We start from the raw sequence: 23,791 nt of genomic DNA, 5'->3' as shown, positions 1-23,791 counted from the left end.
TATGTTTTGCTTTCGTGTTTTCTGTGTGACTCAATAAAAATGTTAATCACAAAAAAAAAACTAGCAAAGTGCGGAGCTCGCCGTTCATGTGTCCGACCCTCGCATGATGCCATGCGACTCTCCAATGTCACAAATTTGCTTATTTGATTACCGATCATGAATCTTTTTTATTTATTTTTTATCCCCTTTTCTCCCCAGTTTGGCATACCGAATTCCCACTACTTAGTAGGTCCTCGTGGTGGTGCGGTTACTCACCTCAATCCAGGTGGTGGAGGACAAGTCTCAGTTGCCTCCGCTTCTGAGACCGTCAATCCGCGCATCTTATCACGTGACTCGTTGTGCATGACACCGCGGAGTGTCTCGCTCTGAAATATTATAGAGAATCACACAAAAGTATTCATTTATATATTTTTTTTACTTTATTTTCTCTGTTTTACTTTATTTTCTGTTTCCTCTGTTTTGCCAGTATTTTTTTGGGCGATCCACACAGCCACCACCAAGGCTATAGCTAGTGGGATGAAAGGTGGTAATAATTCTAGGGGCCCAAAGGTCCAGGAGGCCCCACAACAAATTCTAAACTGTATTTTTTAATAGGAAAGGGGCCCAGAGCAATGTAAAGTCAGGGGGCCCAGATTACCTTCCTATGGCCCTGGCCACTCCAGGTTGCTCCAGGGGGATTGTCCCTGTAATAAGGGCACTGTAAGTCGCTTTGGATAAAAGCGTCTGCCAAATGCATAAATGTAAATGTTTACAATTTTTACATAATAATATGAAAAATACACACAATACACAATTTGGTTTAATCACATTAACACAAATACTGTGAAAAACAAAAATCTGCAACAAAACAAAAATCAGCAAAAAATTTAATAAAAATCTGCAACAATAAATATGTTGAGTTCTGGTGAGGAATATTACAATGTCCTTTAAATTATGATAATGTAAATGGCAGAATTGGTACAGATTCATGTAGTGATGGAGCTCAACACTCGTGTTCAGTTCCGTTTCAGTCTCAGATAAATCAGATGTGAACGTCAGACGATGCGAATGAAAATGCAGCATTTATTACTTTAGCAAGACCTACTGCTCTAACCCGAACTCTAAAAACTTGCATCTCCAGTCAGGTCCATATTTTACAGTAATGGCTGACGAGGGCTGCAATTAGAGTGTAGTCCATCCTTTGACCAAGGTGATGCAGGCAGAGGTCATTAAGGTGCACTGCAGTTCGACTGTAAGCTTGTGGCAGATTAATTTCTGATGGAGTCCATTTTAAGTCCAAATTTCAGGCAGTGTCCGGTGAAGTATCCCATATCTGATGGTTGGTGCTGGCATCAGTTCATCCTCTGTGAACTGATATAATTCTGAAATGTTTTTTCGTGTTGTGAATTATTTGCTCCTTAAAAGTAAAATTGATGCCAAAAACAAAAATGGCAAAAAAGAAAACTATGGAGCCCCTTAGAGGACAGAGTGGGAATTTTCTTTCTGAAATAGTTTTGCGTGCCACCATGATGTTCATAGTGAAACCATAGTGATAATATAGCAAAACCAAAACTATGGTAATAAAAATCATAAAGTTTGTGGTTATTATGGTTCACTATAATAATATTGTAGACTTTAGTAACCATAGTTTTTGGCATAGTAGTATTGCAGTAACCTTGACTGTTGTAGGCTAACCATGTTTTGTTTTTGTTGGAAACCATGCTGTTAATACAGTATACAGTGTCCATATAGTAACATAGTTTTACTATAGGTTAACCATGGTAATTCTTGTGGTCACTATGGTATAACATAACCACAAAATTATTATTTTTATTACCATATTTTTCATTTTCCATTAAAATATGGTTACTATAGTAAAACCATGGTAAATTTATCGCGAGGGCACGCAAAACTCTTTCAGAAAAAAAATCCCGCCCTGTCCTCAAGAGGCTCCGTAGACAACAGCTGCTCCCTGAGAAATGACTAGATTTACAACAGTACTTCATTCTTCATTTGATCTGATGGTACATATCAGTTAATAACTTCAGTTACTAACCGTTAATAAGAAATAAAACAAAAAGTCAGTCTTTGAATAATTTCCTGCTGGCTAAGAATTTCATGGTAAAACAGAGAGACAAGTGTTTAAACTTTGAGAGCTCGTCTGAGATCAGTGTAAAAGTTGACGAGACTGCCGGCCATCGCCGTATCTACAGCTGACTGCGGTAACATTCCTCGCAGGTCAGTCTGGATGTATCCGCTCAATAAACTCTGGGAATTCTCCATTGGCACACAGAACCAACCGCACGGATGATTGAATCCTCGAACGAAACCTTGTTTGTGTTCATCATGGTCGACACTCACACCTGAACAAACACAACAACAATAAAACATTCAAACACTGACTCCTGAAGAATTCATAATCTTTATGAGCTCCTCACATGAAGCTGACATGAAGAAAACAATCGGATCAGTTGTGTTCTTATGTTAGTTCAGCTTTACAGTGTCTGCTCCGCACAAGAAGATTTAGAGCTCAAAATATTTCAGTAATTTCAGTCTTATTATTTGTTACAGGTGCAATTTTCATGAACTGAACTAATTAAAAGAAATTTTTGCTTCCCTGGAATCACAATTTCAGTCATCATTTTACTTCTCTTTATAGTTCTTCACTCCTGTTTAAACTTTATTTTGCCTTATCCAGTAATTCCAACCCCTACACACGGACTACATTGAAAAATTAAATCACTGCTAAGTAAAAGAACTGGTTTATTTTGTATTGTATATTTATTTTATTATTTTATTCAATTTTGATCAATGTATTCAGAGGGTGTTTTACATTATATGGCCAAAAGTTTGTGGACACCCCCTTCTAATTAACGAATTTGGTTACTCCATTAAATCCAGTAAAGAAAAATCTTAATGTTTCTATATGTAATGGCTTGGGCTTTGTGTGCTTCCAAATTTGTGGCAACTGTTTGGGGATAGCCCTAACCCTAACCCCTGTGAACAAAGTGAGGTCCATAAAGAAATGGTTTACTGTGTCTGGCGTGGAAGAAATTGACTGGCCTGCACAAAGCCCAGACCTGAACCTCACTGATCACTTTTGTGGTGAACTGGAACAGCAACTGTAAGTCAGGCCCCATCGACCAACATCAGTTCCTGACCTTACTGATAGCCTTGTGTCTGAATGAGAGCAAATCCCTGCAGCCATGTTACTACATACAGTATAGTGGAAAGAATTCCCAAAAGAGTGGAAGCTGTTATTACAGCAAAGGGGGAAATTGATGCCTAAGGTTCTGAAATCAAATGTTCATCAAGCACATATGGTGTCCACAAACTTTTGGCCATATAGTGTATATGCTAGTGTACTCATAAAAGTTGACCAAATAAACTTTAAAGCTGCACTATGTGAGCAAATGTTGTATCAAGTTCTGTCATTTTGTTGTGTTGTTTGTAGAACTGGTAACCCTAACCCTGTACAGTTGCGGTAATGTTAGAATATTACAGTTACGGTTTAGTTACTGTTATGGTCTTTGTTACCTGTTTCAAACAGCTTTTTTCTAGATGATGATAACATTCAGTATTATTATTATTATTATAAAGAGCCCTGCAATGATGATCACACATACCATGCATAACTTTAAAAAAGCATGTTGTCTTCTTGAAATCTCATATTGCATCCCATGTTTCTAGGGTACAGTAATGTTTTGACTAATGTAATGTTTCTACTTCCCAGCATGCTTTGCATGGCACTCGACAAGGAGAGTAAATGTTCAAATGTTTTTGTGCAAGATGAATGTAAAGGGAGAGACTTGTTAGTGTTTCATATTTTGTTGTGTTATTTAGAAGAGTTTCTATTACAGTATGTTGAAGGTTTGAAGGTTACATTCATGCTAATCAAAGCATAATGTTTCAAATTAGCATGCATTCTAATGATGGGAAGTCTGATTCATTTCTGCGAACCAGTTCTTTCGGACAGTTCATCTCCACTTATCGGTTCAAAAAAACGATTCAGCAGTTCTTTTACATCATCACATAATGATGTCACTGGTACTAACATCTCTGTGTCATGCTTTTCATGCTCAAACATTTAAATAAAGCCATATGTGAATGCATATTTCTGATTATTACCTTTTATACAATTAAGTTATTAAAATCATGGTTTTTATTCTTGGATCAGTTTCCTCCATTAAAGTCCAATACAGACACTGATGCGCAAACGCGGATATGTTCTACGTGTCTAAAGCACATAAAGAGAATAAACTAGTCTTAAGCAGCTCACCAGAAACCATGATTCAGCTTAAAATATAATCTGCATGCACAATAAACAATAGTAAAGTTCATCTACATCTTTTCACTGAAAAGTTTTTGCATGTTTTAATAAAAATGTTAATTAATAAAACTAGTCATAAGCATATGTCCAGTACGTTTTGTTTGTCAGTAAAGAAATGTAAATTTCACTCCAGGCTCGTTCAAGTCCTCGGTACACGTATGCTCATATTATCAGCAGCTCCTCAGTAATCCTCGGCAAACTTCAACAGTTATTTGGACCGGCTCATTCGGTTCTTTTTGAGTCGGACACGACCAAAAACGCTGACGTCCGATTCAGCGTGTAGGTTTGATTTGTTCATTTCGAACAGGTTCTTTGGTTTAATAACAGGTCTAGTAACTCGTAAGAGCCGTCTACCCTGTATGAGTCCAACTATTTCATTTCGAACTCAGTCTTAGGCTTCTAATCATCTGTATTTAGCGTCATTTTAGTATGTTGTTGCCGATACATAAGTTAATTAAATTCAGATACACAATTCATTGGGAATAATTAAAAAAAATACAAACACAGCCAGATAACAAATACAATATTAACATAATTGAGTAAAAATTATCTTCATCTGCAAATATTTTTTAAATAATTCACAAATAACACAACAAATCTGCAGGTTTATAAATGTTTTACTCGGCTCCTGCCATTAATGTGTCAACACATAGCGAGTCCTCGGTAATCCTCGGCAAACTTCGACAGTTAGTGAGACCGGCTTATTCGGTTCTTTTTGAGTCTGACAGTTCAACGTGCTGTGTAGCGAGAACAAGTAGCTGTACGTCTTGCATCATCAACCCGAAACTAAAGTTCGATTCAGTTCGATTATATAATCCGACTCAACCGGTTACTTGCTGAGAATCGTCTCAAAAGAACAATTCGTTCAAGAATCGGACATCATTAATGCATTCAGCATACTAACATTCACTGTACTAGATAGTGCTTGTAGCTTAAATTTCCTCTGCTTGAGATATTTAAATTGAGATTACATGGTAATTTTAAGTTCAGGCAAACAGTCCAATTGTATTATCTTGAGTTATCTTACTCAATATTTCAAATTAAGAGCAATTAACATGTATGTATAGTACAAAATTTAAATCTAAAAGTTTTATTAACTTAAAAAATTTGATGTAACATACTGCTTCAATTATTTTTGAGTTCTATTAACTTATTAGGGTTTACAGTGTATATAATGTTCTCTCGTGCACAGACGCATGCACTACTCGCTCGTTTCCAATCGCAAATAAATATGCAAACGCGTCCCCACTCAAAATATACATCCACAGATGTGCTAAACCTAATCTTGGTATATTAAGATAAAAAGTTATAAAATGGCAGAATCGAACCCACAATCTTACTCACTAATGACGACCAACCAGACCACTAGACTAACCTGTCAGCTTTTAACAGCAGAACCGATGATGCATTTTACCACGAGCTAACAATATCCCACGACAGACAATAGCAGAACTGTAACGTTGTTACTCTGTGACCATGCGCTACATGGACGGTTTCGCTGTTGCGCACTGTTTCCAAGTTTGTTTATATCAGTGTCTACCGCTAAATGTGTTTACATACGAACATCAACTGGGGAGGCGGATGCTGCAACTGGGCCCCCCCTGGAAGCTTGGGGGCCCCTGCAGCCATGGGCTCCGGGGTGTAGGCCCTTGCGTTAATGCGGCCCTGCCTGCTATAATGCTTGGATTTGTTTTCTGGTAGGTTTGTGGAAGCTTATATTGGTTGTCATGCTTTAATGCAGTGAGAGAGGAGTAGACTATTTTACTGTACACTGTAACAAATTGCTGCAAGTTTTATAATTTTTTTTTTACAATAATATCCTGTATTCTATAAATTACAGTCTGTTATTGTATTTTGCCATGAATTCTGGGAGATCTTGTCCAGTTTTAAAAGTTTATTGTAGAATTTATGGAAAAGTGTTAGTTTGAAAACAAAATAGCAGCACCAGCACTGAACTAGGAATTTTTCTATATAAATGTTGCAGAAGCACAGAACTATTTATTGACAATAAATGTCACTAATCACCATTATGGTGATTAGTGTTCCTCTAGGTTGGGACTTTAGATCATCTTTTTTAATAAACCCCTCCCAGCCATTACCATAATGTTTCAAGTTAAAACATTTCTTAGCTCTATGGCATAAGGGAGAATATAGTAGGTTTGAATCAATACTTATTGTGTGATTATTGAGGGCAATGTGACATATCTGTGAAAAGATTGTATATTTTGACTGACAGGAACAGAACAGTTAATATTGAGAATTGTTAATGAGACAGGTCACATATTTTTTAAATACATAATGACTCTTTGTTACACAATTTTTTTTTATATGGAACCAATTAGACACCTGCAGATTTCAACATTTGGGATTCAAATCTCATCAATGGTGACAATTAAAAATAATTTTCAGATGAAAGGATAAACACTGAACATTACAAAGCAAGCTGTTAAAAGTGACAATGAAAAACAAAAGCAACATCATAGATAAAACCTGCAAGTAGTAAAAAAAAAAAAATGATGAAGCAATGCATGCTGGGTACCCGCATCATTGTAATTCTACAGCAGAGTACTGCTAAATCACAGCATTACTGTAGATTCACAGTTAATCTTGTAACGTTGGTCACATACAGTATATCTGCTGTCATTTTACAGTACCAGTATTGTGTACGGTAGTATTTTTACAGGACAATACCTATACTAAAATACCTTACTGGCATCCAGAGCTGCGGTAATTTCACAGTAATTTACAGAAAATGTTTAACAGTGCAGTGAATGTGACTGACCGCATGACAGCAGGCCGCTCTGATAGTCAGTCGTGTATGAGAAATCCACAAACTCTCGTGGTGAAATGATGTTCCACAGTTGCCCTGCAGTGGTGTATTTCACAACACAACAGCCCTGCAGACACACACAAACATGAGTTATCTGAGGTCTTCTGATTTAATGTTTAACCCTAAACACACTTTTAATCAGTCTAAAAAAGCGTGAGACAAATGACACGCACATTCACACAAGTCTTGAAGTATTCAGTTTAATAAAACTCGAGTTGTTTGTGGATGTGATGAATAATGTGATGGACACTGTAAACAGAAATCCTGTAACTACTGGCAGCATCATACTGTCAAAATACTGTGTTACTGTTGTTGAAATGAACAGCTAGATACTGTTTTTTCAGCTACAGTAATTTAGCAGCATATAGCTGTCATTGTTGTAAATGTGTTGTGTGAATGTTTGTTTTATTATTTTTAACTTTTAACCTTTCTATTTTGGAAAGCACATTGGTCAACTGCTGTTGTTTTAAATGTGCAATAGAAACAAAACTGAATGTTGAATTTATGTAAAAGTATGTTTGTTGATTGGCAGCATTGATGAGTTTTGTATGCAGAGTGTTGATTTCTATGTGTGTCTTAACAACTCATATTACGCTGAAACCTCACCAAAAACATCGAACACTCAATTTACTGATATCACATTGCTGAAATATTATTAATAATATTACATTTTACTTTTATGATTTACAGTATGTGTATTGCATCACTGTTAGCACATATCGCAAGTTACGATCAGACGTTTCGTCTTCCAAGTTGCAACGACTTTTGCTTTCCTAAAACACAAATACACTGTCTGGAAGAACATTATACTGTATAATAATAAAGAAGGTCCAAGGTGCAAACTCAAGAGAACACTAAACACCATAACGGAGACTTTAAACAAAACAACAACACTAAATAAAACACTAAATAAAACTAGTACTTCTATTAATTCTGAATAAAAACATTTGTACATGTTTTATACAACTTTTGTAGCCTCAATGCATTGACCAAGCATACATACTTACTCAAGCACAAAGGCTTGTGGGTATTTCACCATTATATCCCACAATACAGGGCTATACTGTTATTTTACAGTGTACAGATTTTGGGGGGTTAGGGGGTTTCATAAAATATGTATACTGTTAAATCCTGGCAACAATTTACATTTAATATGTACATTTCTTGAAAGGTTGATTTATATTTTTTAACTTGACTTCTCTTTAGACAGACAAGTGCAGGCTGATGATCAGGAACATCATGAATATTAACCATGTGCTGCAGTTATTATATATGTAATATATGGTTCAAAATGTCACTAGCTTTCACCAAAATCGTATCATGATTTGTAACGTTAATTTTCCCATAATGCTTTGCAAACAATAGCAATTTACCGTAAAACTAGTCACTTCACAATGAGCCTGCTCTTGACAGCAAACTATTGTATTTAAGAATCACAGCAGATTGCAGTAGAAATTTTGCAGACATATTTACAAAATAACCTCGTGTTTTATAATGATGTTCAGACTCATACTGATACCTAACATTCTCTCTGAACTCGGTTGTACATTAACACACAGATATAGATATATCGATATACATTCACCTTGTCTAGTGTTTGTACAATCTCCATTGAAGTCATTAAACTGTCCCAGTGTAATCTGTACGGACCCGGTCTGATATACTCCACTATCTTGTGCGGATTCTCTGCAACGATGCCTTCAGTTTTATACCTGCAAAGATAAAATCGGCATTTCTCACAGAGTTTGACTCAATGGCTCTTGTGTTCTGTATTCGACTTACAGGAATCCGCTGAACTCTGTCGACGGTTTCCTCCATACAGTCACATCCTTCTGCACCACAAAAGAAAAACAAACTGTTTTATATGCTGAATTTAAATGACACACAACATATCAAACAATATCATACTGAACACACGGACACGTGACTAGTGTTTAATAACAGAGAATATTAACTGATTTCTTTGCGATGCTCCATTCAGATTCATTCAGATGGTGATACGACACAAGAGTTTCCTCGAGATTTGAGCTCATGTGTGACAAACTGTTCATCTGAAACACAAACTCAGTTTGTATTATTCTGTTATTACTGTAACATCTGTTCATCTGAAACACAAATGAACCATTTTGCTATTGTAATATAAGCACTGCGAGAGTTCATTCAATCAAACGGAATTCACTCAGAACAAATTATGAAACAATACTTTATCACTCAAAACTAACAGACAAAACCTTTAAGTGTAATGAACCACAAACAGCTACCTGCAGCTGATCAAGTTTAAAAGTTCACTCTAAACCATCATTAATACACTATAACATTTTATATCAATAAACGAGACTGTTCTTGTGATTGTTACGTACCGTGCCGGTGAATGTCGCTGATTTTCGTTTCTTCTCGCATTTAATTTCTGATTGTTTTAATGAGAGCAAATTACTTTTCAAAACCCAGAGCTGAACAACCAATCAAAATCGTCGGCTCCGCCTAAAACATATTCGCCCACATGCGATTTGTCAAATGCAAGGGGCGGTGCTTAGACTCGGGAACTGATTGGTTATCTCGATCTCGGATGTTGTTCGGTAACAGACTCGCAGCTGCGCTACAGAGAGCGTCACACAACCAATAAACATCATCAGCTTTAATTCTACAAACATGAGTAATATCACATTCATTAATAAATCTACAGTTACAGTCTTTATCAGTTTCATAAACAGATGGATTATATACATATTGCTCTTTGAACATGAAAAGGTAAATTCCATCTCAGGTAAAAAACATCTGATGGAATGAGAAACTAGAAAACAAAATCTGCTTTAGTTGATCTAAAACGGTCTCAGATGTTTTCATTAGTGATGAGTTTCTGCATCCTGCGGATCTTGCGCTTGTTTCTGGGCAGAATCTTGTTGTACTGTCCGTTCTTGATCAAATGTTCTTTACTGTGGTGAATCTGAGCACCGTGTTGAAGCTGGAATGAACACAGAGCCTGAAGAGGTTTGAGGAGAACCTGCAGGAGAAACATCAACGATCAATACAAACCTCAGATCAGATCATGTCTGAACATGCTTAGATGAACATATACCTCCTGAATGTTGTGATTCTTCTCCATGATGGCGAGTGTCACGGCGGCACATTCCAGCGTCGACACACACATGTTGGTGGGCTGCGTGCGGATCACATACTGACTGGACGGGGCGCTGCCGAGCTGCACCTGCGCAATCAAACGTTTTGGAACAAAGATCATGTCATACAGAAAGAGGAAAGACTTTGAAACATCTCAAACATCTCGTACAACCAGCAGCATCAAAAAGATGCTCCAATCCACAAACACAGTTCAGATGTGAATATCAACATTTTAGTCTTATAAAACCAATAGTCACACATGATGCCAAATAGTAACCTCAATCAACTATCATGTTTTTAAATGAAAGAAGCAGGTTTCTGTGGAGATGTTCTATTGACAAATACACTGACCAATCGACAGACAGAACAGTCAGAAGGACCCGCCTCCTCTATTTGTAATCAAATAGTGTCTCTGTTCAATTATACACACGTTAATGAGAACACTATGAGACAATCAAAGATCACATTTCATAATGTTTGTCTAGAACACACATTACCATCAGCACTGAATTAATACAATCATGGAGGAATCATGAAATTCGGATTCACTCGAGTGAGACAAATTTGAAGAAGTTTTAAATATTGATGCAGAAATTCCTGAAGAAGCCACTCAGATGAGTCTTCAACACGACATTGTGAGCCAGTAGATGTGTGGATCACACCTGTCTCGGGAGTCTGAAGAGGCTGTTTCGGAGGAACATGTCTTTGGCTTGACTCCAGGTGCCATCGATCAGAATGACGTTGTGTGGAGTCGAGGAGAAATCTGATGTCACATCCTCCAGATTCTCTGCAGAAGCTCCTGGATACAGAAGAAGAGTGTGTGTGTCTTTACACACGGCTGCCAGCTCTGGATGTCTGACACAAACACACATCGACATTAGACTCTCGTGAAGAAGAAATTAGGCGTGTTGCGATCAAAGCTGTAGATGTATCATTCACCTTTCTTCAGAAAATCGCCTTCCAATGAAAACTTTGCATTTTCCTGCAGGAAGACACGCCGTCAGGAGAGGAACCGTGCGGAGAACTCGACTCTCCTGGAGATATCGGAGCAGAAGAAACTTCACTCATCTGATGTCATGAATGTTAACTAAATACTGTACCTTGGTGTCATAAATGTGAAGCTGATGTTTGAGATGATGTGAGACACAGACCTCAGCTGGATGTTGGACGATGTAGAGACATGTGGAGACATCAAGAGGATGCGCTGGTAGATACGGACACAGACATACCTTCACTGGACGACTGACCGCAAGAAAACATACATGATTATTACAACATCATCATCACATGAGTTGCAGACTAAAGATGATGGAGCTCAAATAACTCAAATAAACTCAGAATCTAGTGTGAGAGTTGTACACACTCACACACACTCACAAACTCACACATTCTCACTAACACACACACACACACTCATATTCTCGTGTTACACACACAGGGAGCTCTTAGACTGCAGAGTAACTTTACTAGATGTGTTCAGTACTGCAGGTCTCGGTATGTACAGTTGAAGTCAGAAGTTTACATACACTTAGGTTGAAGTCATTAAAACTCATTTTCTAACCACTCCACAGATTTAATATTAGCAAACTATAGTTTTGGCAAGTCGTTTAGGACATCTACTTTGTGCATGACGAGTAATTTCTCCAACAATAGTTTACAGACAGATTGTTTCACTTTTAATTGACTATATCACAATTCCAATGGGTCAGAAGTTTACATACACAAGTTAACTGCAAGGAGGTCTACAAACCTGACTCAGTTACACCAGTTCTGTCTGGAGGAATGGGACAAAATTCCAGCAACTTATTGTGAGAAGCTTGTGGAAGGCTCCCCAAAACATTTGACCCAAGTTAAAGAATTTAAAGGCAATGCTACCAAATACTAACAAAGTGTATGTAAACTTCTGACCCACTGGGAATGTGATGAAAGAAATAAAAGCTGAAATAAATCATTCTCTCTACTATTATTCTGACATTTCACATTCTTAAAATAAAGTAGTGATCCTAACTGACCTAAGACAGGGAATGTTTTCTACCATTAAATGTCAGGAATTGTGAAAAACTGAGTTTAAATGGATTTGGCTAAAGTGTATGTAAACCTCTGACTTCAACTGTACATACACACACACACACACACACTCAAACATATACTCAAACATATACAGACACACACACACACAAACATACACTCAAACATATACAGACACACACACACACACACACTCAAACATATACAGACACACACACATACAGATACACACACACACTCAAACATATACACACACACACACACACACAAACATATACAGACAGACATACAGCCACACACACACACACACACACACACTCAAACATATAGAGACAGAGACACACACACACCCACTCAAACATATAGAGACACATACAGACACACACACACACACACACAGACATACAGACAGACACACACACTCAAACATATACAGACACACACACACCCACCCACTCAAACATATAGAGACAGAGACACACACATACACACACACCCACTCAAACATATAGAGACACATACAGACACACACACACATACAGGTGCATCTCAATAAATTAGAATGTCGTGGAAAAGTTCATTTATTTCAGTAATTCAACTCAAATTGTGAAACTCGTGTATTAAATAAATTCAGTGCACACAGACTGAAGTAGTTTAAGTCTTTGGTTCTTTTAATTGTGATGATTTTGGCTCACATTTAACAAAAACCCACCAATTCACTATCTCAAAAAATTAGAATATGGTGACATGCCAATCAGCTAATCAACTCAAAACACCTGCAAAGGTTTCCTGAGCCTTCAAAATGGTCTCTCAGTTTGGTTCACTAGGATACACAATCATGGGGAAGACTGCTGATCTGACAGTTGTCCAGAAGACAATCATTGACACCCTTCACAAGGAGGGTAAGCCACAAACATTCATTGCCAAAGAAGCTGGCTGTTCACAGAGTGCTGTATCCAAGCATGTTAACAGAAAGTTGAATGGAAGGAAAAAGTGTGGAAGAAAAAGATGCACAACCAACCGAGAGAACCGCAGCCTTATGATTGTCAAGCAAAATCGATTCAAGAATTTGGGTGAACTTCACAAGGAATGGACTGAGGCTGGGGTCAAGGCATCAAGAGCCACCACACACAGACATGTCAAGGAATTTGGCTACAGTTGTCGTATTCCTCTTGTTAAGCCACTCCTGAACCACAGACAACGTCAGAGGCATCTTACCTGGGCTAAGGAGAAGAAGAACTGGACTGTTGCCCAGTGGTCCAAAGTCCTCTTTTCAGATGAGAGCAAGTTTTGTATTTCATTTGGAAACCAAGGTCCTAGAGTCTGGAGGAAGGGTGGAGAAGCTCATAGCCCAAGTTGCTTGAAGTCCAGTGTTAAGTTTCCACAGTCTGTGATGATTTGGGGTGCAATGTCATCTGCTGGTGTTGGTCCATTGTGTTTTTTGAAAACCAAAGTCACTGCACCCGTTTACCAAGAAATTTTGGAGCACTTCATGCTTCCTTCTGCTGACCAGCTTTTTAAAGATGCTGATTTCATTTTCCAGCAGGATTTGGCACCTGCCCACACTGCCAAAAGCACCAAAAGTTGGTTAAATGACCATGGTGTTGGTGTGCTTGACTGGCCAGCAAACTCACCAGACCTGAACCCCATAGAGAATCTATGGGGTATTGTCAAGAGGAAAATGAGAAACAAGAGACCAAAAAGTGCAGATGAGCTGAAGGCCACTGTCAAAGAAACCTGGGCTTCTATACCACCTCAGCAGTGCCACAAACTGATCACCTCCATGCCACGCCGAACTGAGGCAGTAATTAAAGCAAAAGGAGCCCCTACCAAGTATTGAGTACATATACAGTAAATGAACATACTTTCCAGAAGGCCAACAATTCACTAAAAATGTTTTTTTTTATTGGTCTTATGATGTATTCTAATTTTTTGAGATAGTGAATTGGTGGGTTTTTGTTAAATGTGAGTCAAAATCATCACAATTAAAAGAACCAAAGACTTAAACTACTTCAGTCTGTGTGCATTGAATTTATTTAATACACGAGTTTCACAATTTGAGTTGAATTAATGAAATAAATGAACTTTTCCATGACATTCTAATTTATTGAGATGCACCTGTACAGACAGAGACACACACACAGACACACAGAAACTCACACATATACAGACAAACACACACACTCACACATATACAGACAAACACACACACTCACACATATACAGACAAACACACACACTCACACATACACACACACTCACACATATAGAGACAGACACACACACACACCCTCTCAAACATATAGAGACACACACACCCTCTCAAACATATAGAGACACTCACACACAAACAAACATATACAGACACTCACACACACACTCAAACATATACACACTCCAACATATACATACACACATACATACAGACACACTCACCAGCATGTGTGGCAGGTTGGGCGTCTCTCGCTGATCTCAACAGGCAAATCTAACAGCAATGAGAACCCTTCATCATCATCATCATGTCTCTCCTTCATCTCCTCTTCATCATCATCTGTCACTTTCGTTTCTTCATTAAACGCTGAACTCATTGTGTCACATTAAACTCATATTTCTGCGTTTGATCTCACGCAGTTTATTGCATGTGTTTGTGTGACTCCACTTCCGCTTCCGCTGATGACGTATGTGAGGAAGATGGCAGCGCGCAGAGGGAAACGTGCGGCGGACAGATCTACGGAAAACAGCGCAAAAAGAGCGAAAATAAATCGAAAGAAAACATCGCAAACACAAAAAAACACGAAGAGAGTGACATTTACTGCGGAAAATGAAGAAAAGAATCAAAAATCACAAACTGATCAAGATCAAACGAATATTATCAGCGTTCCGCCGCCCGTCAGCATGGTGAGTCCAAATCAATCAATCAGAACCAACTGAATGATTATAATGGATTCATGCTCATTTAATGCATGTAAATAAACAATATTGTGTGTATGAGACCATTTTATGTAGCTAATTAATATGTTTGATGTGTTTTGTGTCACTGATGTTAGAACGATCTTCATGTGCATTCGATGATGAATGAGTTAATAAACTGATATTGATCTGAATGTTCCTTCATAAGGGCAAATGGACAAATAAAGAGAGAGTTTTGGTGTTTTCTTCTCGTGGAATCAACTTCAGGACGAGACACCTGATGCAGGACTTAAAGACTATGATGCCACACAGTAAAGCTGGTAAAAGCACATCAGACTAAACTTAAACCAGCAGAAACACCAATATTATCTTTCATTTGTGAAGACAAATCTCTGAAGTGTTTTATTGTTATTTTCACAGACACCAAAATGGACAGAAAAGACAAACTGTTTGTGGTTAATGAGGTAATTAACTCATCCAATGAAACAATTTACAGATTTATTTTTCATCTCTTTTCTGCCAAGTTTGTTTCTTACTGATCTGTTTCAGGTGTGTGAAATCAAAAACTGTAACAAGTGCATCTTCTTTGAAGCCAAGAAGAAGCAGGATCTTTACATGTGGTGAGTAAACATTTATTATAACACTGATTATATAAACACGTGTTATCCGTGAGACTAGAAAGGTCCCAATACCATTTTTACTTCCTCTTTTTCTGAATTCCATATCAGTTTATTTCAATTTTATCATCAAAATGGGATTTAAATAAATGAATTCATTAACTTTAATCAAATGAAAAAAGAATAATAAATTTTCAGCATTATATTGTATTATTTCTTTATCAGATGAAGTGCTTTTATACAGAACCTCACAGCACAATCCAAAATACAACAATGGAGTTATTTTGTGTGAAAAAGGTGCTGCGTAACAGAGATCACATGTGTGAGATATTGCTTAAATATAATGCAATTACCAGTGATTTATTAGTAGTAGTAGTAGTAGTGTTATAGTTAATATTACACAACTATACAGTAGTGATATATTTCTGTCATACTTTTTTGCCATTTAAATGGAGCTTTTATTTTGAAGCCTTCTCCATTTCTGTGTGTTTTTGACGGTAGCTTCTCATGTTCAGAAAAGCTGGTTGCTACATGACTCAAAGTGATTATTAAACCACAAAAGGCTGCTATTTAATTAAATAAATATGTAGTCTGTATACAAAGTGAATTAGCGCTCTGCTCGTGGTCATCTACAAACAGAGCGCGTGATGCTCATGATGGTGTGTTCTGTGTATGAATCAAGGATCTAAAAAAGGTTCGAGCACTTTGTGTCTTTGTCAGCACAACACCGACTCTGCACATTCACAAGCACTCACATTTGAAGCACGCAGCACATGCAAACTAAATATTTAATTAAATCACAACTTTTGTGGTTTAATAATCTCACTAGGACATAACATGATTTTAATTTGTGCGCCAAATAATTAGAGAATGATATTCATACGTCAGATGGTATCTGAGCATTTTTACGAGCACGAGTACAATTTCATGAGCACGGTATCAGACCGAGCCCGACACATGTATTGGAGCCTGACTTACTCACAGCGAAGATCTTCGTTCTTCGCTCCGAGCCAAAAAGAAGTTAGGGAAGCTGAGCAAAGGTATACTGTTTGCGAACATTCAGACACCACTCACACAACTGGACGACCCATTTAGAGGAGCATTTAAATATCAGGACGTACAAATCTACATGTGAAACATCAGCTAACATGGCATTAAAATGTGTTATCAATGACTTCAAGCCTCATTCTATGAGTAGAATTCACACGAGATCAGTAAAAGAAGCTGTTTTAACCACTTGATGATGATTTAAAGTAATATGCTGTAGATAATGTGTAATTTGTCATGTTTACATTCTGCATTCATGACGCTAACATGCTACACGTGGCCATAATATGTATTTTAATATGACTCTGATACTACTGCAAAGATAGGTGAATAATAGGGTTTCAGACAGGCATAAATGCGCAAAATACAGACAAAAGAACGATGATTAGAGGCATATCTTGCTTTGGGCAGATGTGTGAATGACTTTCGGCACATGAATAAAGCAGAATATGAAACAACAATATATTGAGTGAATGGGCACTTAAAGTGTATTTGAGTAGATTTGATTCCTTTTGTAGACTAATTAAAAAAATTGCATGAAATGGTCTGAGAAAATGTCTCTACATGAATGTACTGATTTTTTTTTTGATATTAAGGTACTGATGTAGGAAAGTTTGCAGCAGCTCGATAATAACCGCAGTTATTCATGTCACCAGTGTGTTCATGTTGACTGATCTTTACTGATTAAAGAACGTAACCAGAATTAGTTGTTGCCTCAAAGTAGGTGGAGCTTCAGGTCACACCCACCATGTTGTGGACCAATGGCAGTAAGAAGAAATTTAGCAGCCGGTAAAATTTATTTCGGAAAGTTCGCACTGGCGAGCTGTTACTTTGTCAAAAACACCTTAGTTTGTTCAGACATTGTTTGAAATTGTCACTCCAGTTAATTTTTCAATTTGTAATAAAGTATGCCAGGGAATTTACTGTGTTAAATTTTCGTTATGAGTCAAGTAAACTTCTCTTCTTTTCCAGGATCTCAAACGTCCCTCACGGACCGTCTGCCAAATTTCTGGTTCAAAATGGTGCATATTCATTCTTTCATTATTTCCACAGATATTCCTCACTGTATTGTATTTAAATAAAAAGGTTTGATATGATGTAAATGTGTGTTTAGTTCACACACTCGCTGAGCTGAAAATGACGGGGAACTGTTTAAAAGGCTCCAGACCGTTGCTGTCGTTTGACCCGGTAAGTAAAAACACACTTAAGATCGCACACACAAACACACATAAACACACGATAATGACAACAATGCTTTTCTGTCACTTTATAGAAATTTGACCAGGAGCCTCATTACGCGCTGTTAAAAGAACTCTTCACTCAGGTTAGTATCAGCGTTTTGTTCTTTAAACCCCGTGAAATCACTTGACGAGTGCAGTTTTCTTTCCTGTGCTGTTTTTTTTATATACTGAGCAAGCTTCACATAAGACGTCATAGCCGTGAAAAATGTGTGTATCTATCTGCTTTAGCAGTACGCTAGTAAATAGATGACGACTAAACTTCAGTTTTAATTTGATGGGCTCTTTACAGTCAATTAACTGTGACGTTGGTCTTGTAGATCTTCTCGACACCTCAGTATCACCCGAGGAGTCAGCCGTTTGTGGATCACGTGTTAACGTTCACTATCGCAGACAACAGAATATGGTTCAGAAACTATCAGGTGAGATCATAAATACTAAAGGACGCTGACTTAAATGTTTTAACACTGAAGGGTTTTTTTAATCGATGGTTGTGATGTCATCCGTAGATCATTGAAGAAGACGCGTCTCTCGTTGAAATCGGTCCTCGCTTTGTTCTGAACCTCATCAAGATATTCCAGGGCAGCTTCGGCGGACCCACCCTGTATGAAAACCCGCATTTCCAGTCGCCCAACATGGTAAGAAGCTTCTCGCTGTTCAGTGATTGTCACACTGTCACGTGATCTGAAACACGCATGTTATTGGACACATTGATGTTTTTGTTTGCAGCATCGGCGAATGATTCGTTTGGCCATGGCGGCTAAACAGAAGGAGAGACAGATGGTGAAGGAGATCAAGAATGAGAAGAGGAAAGAGGGACAGGAAGTGATGTCGCAGGATGTCACAGACGATGTGTTTGTAACTCCAGCGGAGCAGAAACCCGTTCAGATCGAACTCGATGCTCCAAAGTCTCAAATAAACAAGAAGAAACTGAAACTCACTGAGCTGAAGAAGAAAAAGCTGATGAAGCGCAAAGGCCTGTGATAACACGACATACAGTAACAGTGTAAACATCATTCACTGATGTTATTAGCTTGTGAAACTGTCTGTTCAGAGAGTTTGAGAAATAGAGTTTTCAGAACGGGAACTGTTTCTGAGAATTGTAATTGGTTCATTTGTCGTGCCCAGGTCAAGTGTCAGGTCCACATATAATGATTTATATTAACCATCTGTATTTTTCCATTTATGCATATTTGAAAACAATGCAATATTATTAAATGTTGCTTAAATGTTTAAAGTTGTTGATTCATTATTGTTTTAGTATTATTATAGTTTGAGAATATCCATGGTTTATTATATAAACACTGGTGATGGGAGAATCGAAGCCTTCAGAAACGTTGAATCGATTGAACCCAATGATTCTCTATATGATTCATGAATCGCTGGAGTACATCTGATGCTCACAGGCGTGTAAATGCAATGGGAAGAATAGAGTCGGCATCTACAATTAATAATGCTTTGGAAATTATTTACTGCCATACACAGAATCTTTGCAGGGCATCTTATGGTCATTATTTAAAAATTATTTTTAAAAAGAATCAGAATCAGCTTTATTGCCAGGTATTCTTACATTCAAGGAATTTGTCTTGGGGACAGAAGCTTCCAGTGCACAAACAGTACAACAAAAAGCCAGAGATGTTAATAAGAATAAATTAATAAATAGAATAAGAATAAAAATTGGATAGAAAATAGTGTATATATAGAATACACAGTAAGACAATATACATATACACACATTCATATATACATAGTGCAAATACAAATCTGTTATATGCAGTGCAAGGGAATGTAATGGCAGAAGAGGTTGGATGTGTTGGATAAATATAAGAAAGACTAAACTGTGTATTGCACATTAATTATTGCTCAAAGGGGCAGTTTTAACTGTTCATGAGATGGATAGTCTGAGGGAAAAAACTGTTCCTGTGCCTGACGGTTCTGGTGCTCAGAGCTCTGAAGCGTCGGCCAGAAGGCAACAGTTCAAAAAGGTAATGGGCAGGGTGAGTGGGGTCCAGAGTGATTTTTCCAGCCTTTTTCCTCACTCTGGAAGTGTACAGTTCTTGAAGGGGGGCAGGGGGTTACCAATAATCCTCTCAGTAGTCCGAACTGTCCTTTGTAGTCTTCTGATGTCTGATTTCATAGCTGAACCAAACCAGACAGTTACTGAAGTGCAGAGGACAGACACAATGACCGCTGAGTAGAACTGTATCAGCAGCACCTGTGGCAGGTTGAACTTCCTCAGCTGGCGAAGGAAGTAAAACCTCTGCTGGGCCATTTTCACAATGGAGTCAATGTGTGTCTCCCACTTCAGGTCCTGTGAGATGGTAGTGCCCAGGAACCTGAATGACTCCACTGCTGCCACAGTGCTGTTTAGAATGGTGAGGGGGGTCAGTGTTGGGGTGTTCCTCCTAAAGTCCACAATGATCTCCACCATTTTGATCGTGTTCAGCTCAAGGTTGTTTTGACTGCACCAGACAGCCAGCTGTTCAACCTCCCTTCTGTATGCAGACTCATCGTCATCTTGGATGAGGCCGATGACAGTGGTGTCATCTGCAAACTTCAGGAGCTTGACAGAGGTGTCCTTGGCGATGCAGTCATTGGTGTAGAGGGAGAAGAGTAGTGGGGAGAGCACACATCCCTGGGGGGCACCAGTGCTGATTGTACAGGTGCTGGAAGTGAGTTTCCCCTGTCTCACAAGCTGCTGCCTGTCCGTCAGAAAGCTGGTAATCCACTGACAGATAGACATGGGAACAGAGTGTTGGTGTAATTTAGTCTGGGGAATTGCTGGGATGATGGTGTTGAAAGCTGAACTGAAGTCCATAAAAAGGATCCTTGCATATGTCCCTGGTCTGTCCAGATGTTGCAGGATATGATGCAATCCCATGTTGACTGCATCATCCACAGACCTGTTTGCAAAGGGGATCTAGAAAGGGTCCAGTGATGTTCCTCAGGTGGGCCAACCCCAGTCTCTCAAATTATTTCATGACCACAGACGTCAGGGCGACAGGTCTGTAGTCATTAAGTCCTGTGATTTTTGGTTTCTTTGGGACAGGAATAATGATTGAGCATTTGAAGCAGCATGGGACTTCACACTGCTCCAGTGATCTATTGAAGATCTGTGTGAAGATGGGGGCCAGCTGGTTAGCACAGGATCTAAGACATGCAGGTGAAACGCCATCTGGGCCCTGTGCTTTCCTCGTGTTTTGTTTCCGAAAGATGCGGCTCACATAATCTTCACAGATCTTAAGTGCAGGTTGAGTAGCAGGAGGGGGAGGAGGGGGGTTGCAGGAGGTGTTGGTGTTTGTGTGAAGTGAAGGTCAGAGTGGGTGTGGGGTGTGAGATTGGGCCTTTCAAATCTACAGTAGAACACATTCAGGTCGTCAGCCACTTGTTGGTTCCCTACAGGGTTGGGGGTAGGAGTCCTGTAATTTGTGAGTTGTTTCATGCCACTCCACACTGATGCAGGGTCGTTAGCTGAAAACTTGTTTTTCAGCTTCTCAGAGTATCTCCTTTTAGTAACTCTGATTAGCCACTCTTGTCTACTAAATCAGTACATTTTTTTTTTTTTTGTATAATCAAATTAAAAATAGTTATGCTTCTATATCTAATATATAGATGAATTTATATCTTATATGCATAATTTTTGTGAACGGAACAGCTGCTGGTATCTCGAGCATTAGCTTATTGTGGGTGTTTATGTCACCAATTAGTTTAATTTGTTCCAAGTTCCACTACTGGGATAGAGTGTGAGCTCTGCCTCAGAATTGTTTTTTATTTATAATATAATTAAAGAAGTGTCTTAAAATAACAAATCGGCACTACCCTACCAGAAATTAACTGTCTGAAGGCACTTAAGAAGGGAAATGTAAACAGGTGAGGTTTTTAAGATTAAGGTTCTATTGAGATTTAAATCAACAAAACTGACCTCCCTATTTTTACGTCCAGTGACGTATTGTTGTTTATAGCTGTTACTGTGTTGCCCTTTTAGTTTCTTTCTCTCCCTGTGTTGTTCTCTCTCTCTCTCTCTCTCTCTCTCTCTCTCCACCTGTGATTGGTGTGGCCCAAGAGACCATAGAAGAGACCATCACATCTACAGGGGAAGCTCTGTTGAGCTCATGATTTCCTGTTGTTTCCATTGCTGTTGTTAAACCTTGTTGTGCTACGAGTGTTTGTTGTGGTGTGCTGTTGTTTGCTTGTTGCTTGCCTGTTGTTGTGACTGTTAAAAATATCATTGTTGTTTGTGTTGATAGTTGATCAACCTTATTTCTTTTTGTACATATTTGTGTAAATATTGTAAATCGCTAATTCACCTGTGGGAAGCTGTAGGGGGTGAGTGCCAGTTTCTTTTGTATATATCCTTTTTCTCTTGTTTGGTGTTAGACGGGGTCGAAACACCTACCCTAAACCAAACCGATAGTGTCAAAAAAGCAAATGTGAGATGAAAAACACAATTTCTGAAGCAACCACGTCATTTTATGGTGCTTCAATGACACTTTGGCTCACGTGTGGACTCGCGTGCTCTTCAGGACTCATATCACGCTCCTTTACATCACAAGTGCAACGCTCTATCAGTCGAGCAATCGCGCAGTTTAATCACACTATAACAAGCTTGTAAATGTAGTTGATTATGTAACAGTAAAAGTGTTTATATGTCATAAGATAACAGAGTGAAAAGTGTTTATGAACTGATAATCTGCCGTTTAACTCGTGATTTGTGTGAAACGGAATTGTTGTTGTAGCGCCTCTAATGTTCATTTCACCAGGAAATTGTTGTTACATACAACAGGCCACATCAAAATAATTTAATGTAGTTATTGTAACATGATTCATTGACCAGGTTGTGAATGTCACTGGGGGAGAAATATGACAGTCATTGAGAGGCGATTTAACAATCGAATTTAACATCATCATCATCATCTCTCACACAATCTCCTCTCTCGATTTCATTCTAGCTAGGAAAAAAGTTACTTTTTACTTTTTAATGTGTTTTTTACTTTCACTCAAGTATGTTTTTGGCTAGATACTTTTAATTGAGTACTATTTTCACTCAGTACCCATACTTTCGCTTAAGTATAATTTATGAGTACTTTTTACACCCCTGTTTATTTCTGATCATTTGTTTTATTTGTTTTGGTATTGTGAGATACTATAAGTCTTTGGGAACATTTTGTACATTTTTTGTTGAATAATTCCTGATATTTCTCTAAAATTTTATAATGTAATTTGTGGATTATAAGAGAGAATAGTCAGATGTTTTTTTTTTTTTTTTTACTTAATCTCATTTCGCCTTTGACTAAATCATTCATACAGTAAATTTAGTAAGAGTAACCCTTGTGTTAACTTTTTTGTCATGAACTTAAAACTTTAAATACATTTGATTTCTAATTCTTATAATAAAAAAAGGCTGTGAAGACAGTAAATATTTTCAGAAGGTACAATCTTTCCTCTGATATATGATGTATTGTCACTTTGTTTTATTTGTGTTCTTTAAAAGCAAAAAAAAAGATTGATAAAGGTTCGAAGCTTGAACTTTTTCAAACACAAGCACGTGAGTGAGATTTACTGTAACAGAGAACTATAATCTGCGAATATACTGACATTCCGTGTAATGAATGAGAATGTAAAGAAAGTCAGAGATCAAGCTATTTATTTTGTGCATGTAGGAACCAGTTGTTAGACGCTGTTTCCGACCGGACGC

The 23,791-nt window shown here is 38.0% G+C and overlaps 3 protein-coding genes across 5 annotated transcripts; 1 reads left to right on the top strand and 2 right to left on the bottom strand.

The window, feature by feature from the left end:
- Positions 1-838: 838 nt before the first annotated feature.
- stard4 (StAR-related lipid transfer (START) domain containing 4) lies at positions 839-9,668 on the bottom strand. 2 transcript variants are annotated; one of them, XM_051680237.1, is made up of 6 exons: positions 9,500-9,668; positions 9,095-9,190; positions 8,922-8,971; positions 8,725-8,851; positions 7,092-7,206; positions 839-2,342 (listed from the first exon to the last, which is right to left on the bottom strand). In XM_051680237.1, exons 2-6 carry the CDS (start codon positions 9,188-9,190, stop codon positions 2,122-2,124), a joined length of 609 nt encoding a protein of 202 aa, XP_051536197.1. In that variant the 5' UTR covers positions 9,500-9,668; the 3' UTR covers positions 839-2,121. The 2 variants fall into 2 exon arrangements, with proteins under 2 accessions (XP_051536197.1, XP_051536196.1); XM_051680236.1 differs by lacking the exon at positions 9,500-9,668 and having other exon boundaries at positions 9,095-9,493.
- Positions 9,669-9,759: 91 nt separating this feature from the next.
- On the bottom strand, positions 9,760-14,872 carry dtwd2 (DTW domain containing 2). 2 transcript variants are annotated; one of them, XM_051680234.1, is made up of 6 exons: positions 14,721-14,872; positions 11,408-11,498; positions 11,196-11,290; positions 10,919-11,111; positions 10,216-10,344; positions 9,760-10,140 (listed from the first exon to the last, which is right to left on the bottom strand). In XM_051680234.1, the coding sequence occupies exons 1-6, from the start codon at positions 14,870-14,872 to the stop codon at positions 9,970-9,972; spliced, it is 831 nt and encodes a 276-aa protein (XP_051536194.1). In that variant the 3' UTR covers positions 9,760-9,969. The 2 variants fall into 2 exon arrangements, with proteins under 2 accessions (XP_051536194.1, XP_051536195.1); XM_051680235.1 differs by having other exon boundaries at positions 10,919-11,055.
- Positions 14,873-14,885: 13 nt separating this feature from the next.
- On the top strand, positions 14,886-19,248 carry LOC127430494 (ribosome biogenesis protein BRX1 homolog; the record flags this gene model as incomplete). The annotated part of the gene is made up of 10 exons (XM_051680301.1): positions 14,886-15,182; positions 15,403-15,514; positions 15,615-15,658; positions 15,744-15,814; positions 17,831-17,880; positions 17,973-18,046; positions 18,132-18,182; positions 18,417-18,518; positions 18,606-18,734; positions 18,826-19,248. Coding segments are annotated over 10 exons (1,185 nt in total), but the record flags the coding sequence as incomplete, so codon positions are not given.
- Between the last annotated feature and the right edge of the window lie 4,543 nt (positions 19,249-23,791).

This window comes from Myxocyprinus asiaticus, chromosome 40 (assembly GCF_019703515.2).
Source record: "Myxocyprinus asiaticus isolate MX2 ecotype Aquarium Trade chromosome 40, UBuf_Myxa_2, whole genome shotgun sequence".
Taxonomy (NCBI): domain Eukaryota; kingdom Metazoa; phylum Chordata; class Actinopteri; order Cypriniformes; family Catostomidae; genus Myxocyprinus; species Myxocyprinus asiaticus.
The sequence above is the reverse complement of the archived record's forward strand: the minus strand, read 5'-3'. Positions and strand labels throughout refer to the sequence as shown.

Excerpts from the sequence above, each read along its gene's own strand:
- stard4 (XM_051680236.1), bottom strand. The coding sequence starts at position 9,244 with ATGAACAGATGTTACAGTAATAACAGAATAATACAAACTGAGTTTGTG. Across the intron at positions 8,852-8,921 it reads ACAGAGTTCAGCGGATTCCT|GTATAAAACTGAAGGCATCG; the intron begins GTAAGTCGAATA and ends TTATCTTTGCAG. Across the intron at positions 7,207-8,724 it reads TTGTACAAACACTAGACAAG|GGCTGTTGTGTTGTGAAATA; the intron begins GTGAATGTATAT and ends GTGTGTCTGCAG.
- dtwd2 (XM_051680234.1), bottom strand. The coding sequence starts at position 14,872 with ATGAGTTCAGCGTTTAATGAAGAAACGAAAGTGACAGATGATGATGAA. Across the intron at positions 11,291-11,407 it reads TCGTCCAACATCCAGCTGAG|GAGAGTCGAGTTCTCCGCAC; the intron begins GTCTGTGTCTCA and ends CGATATCTCCAG. Across the intron at positions 10,345-10,918 it reads TCTTCAGACTCCCGAGACAG|GTGCAGCTCGGCAGCGCCCC; the intron begins GTGTGATCCACA and ends TTGATTGCGCAG.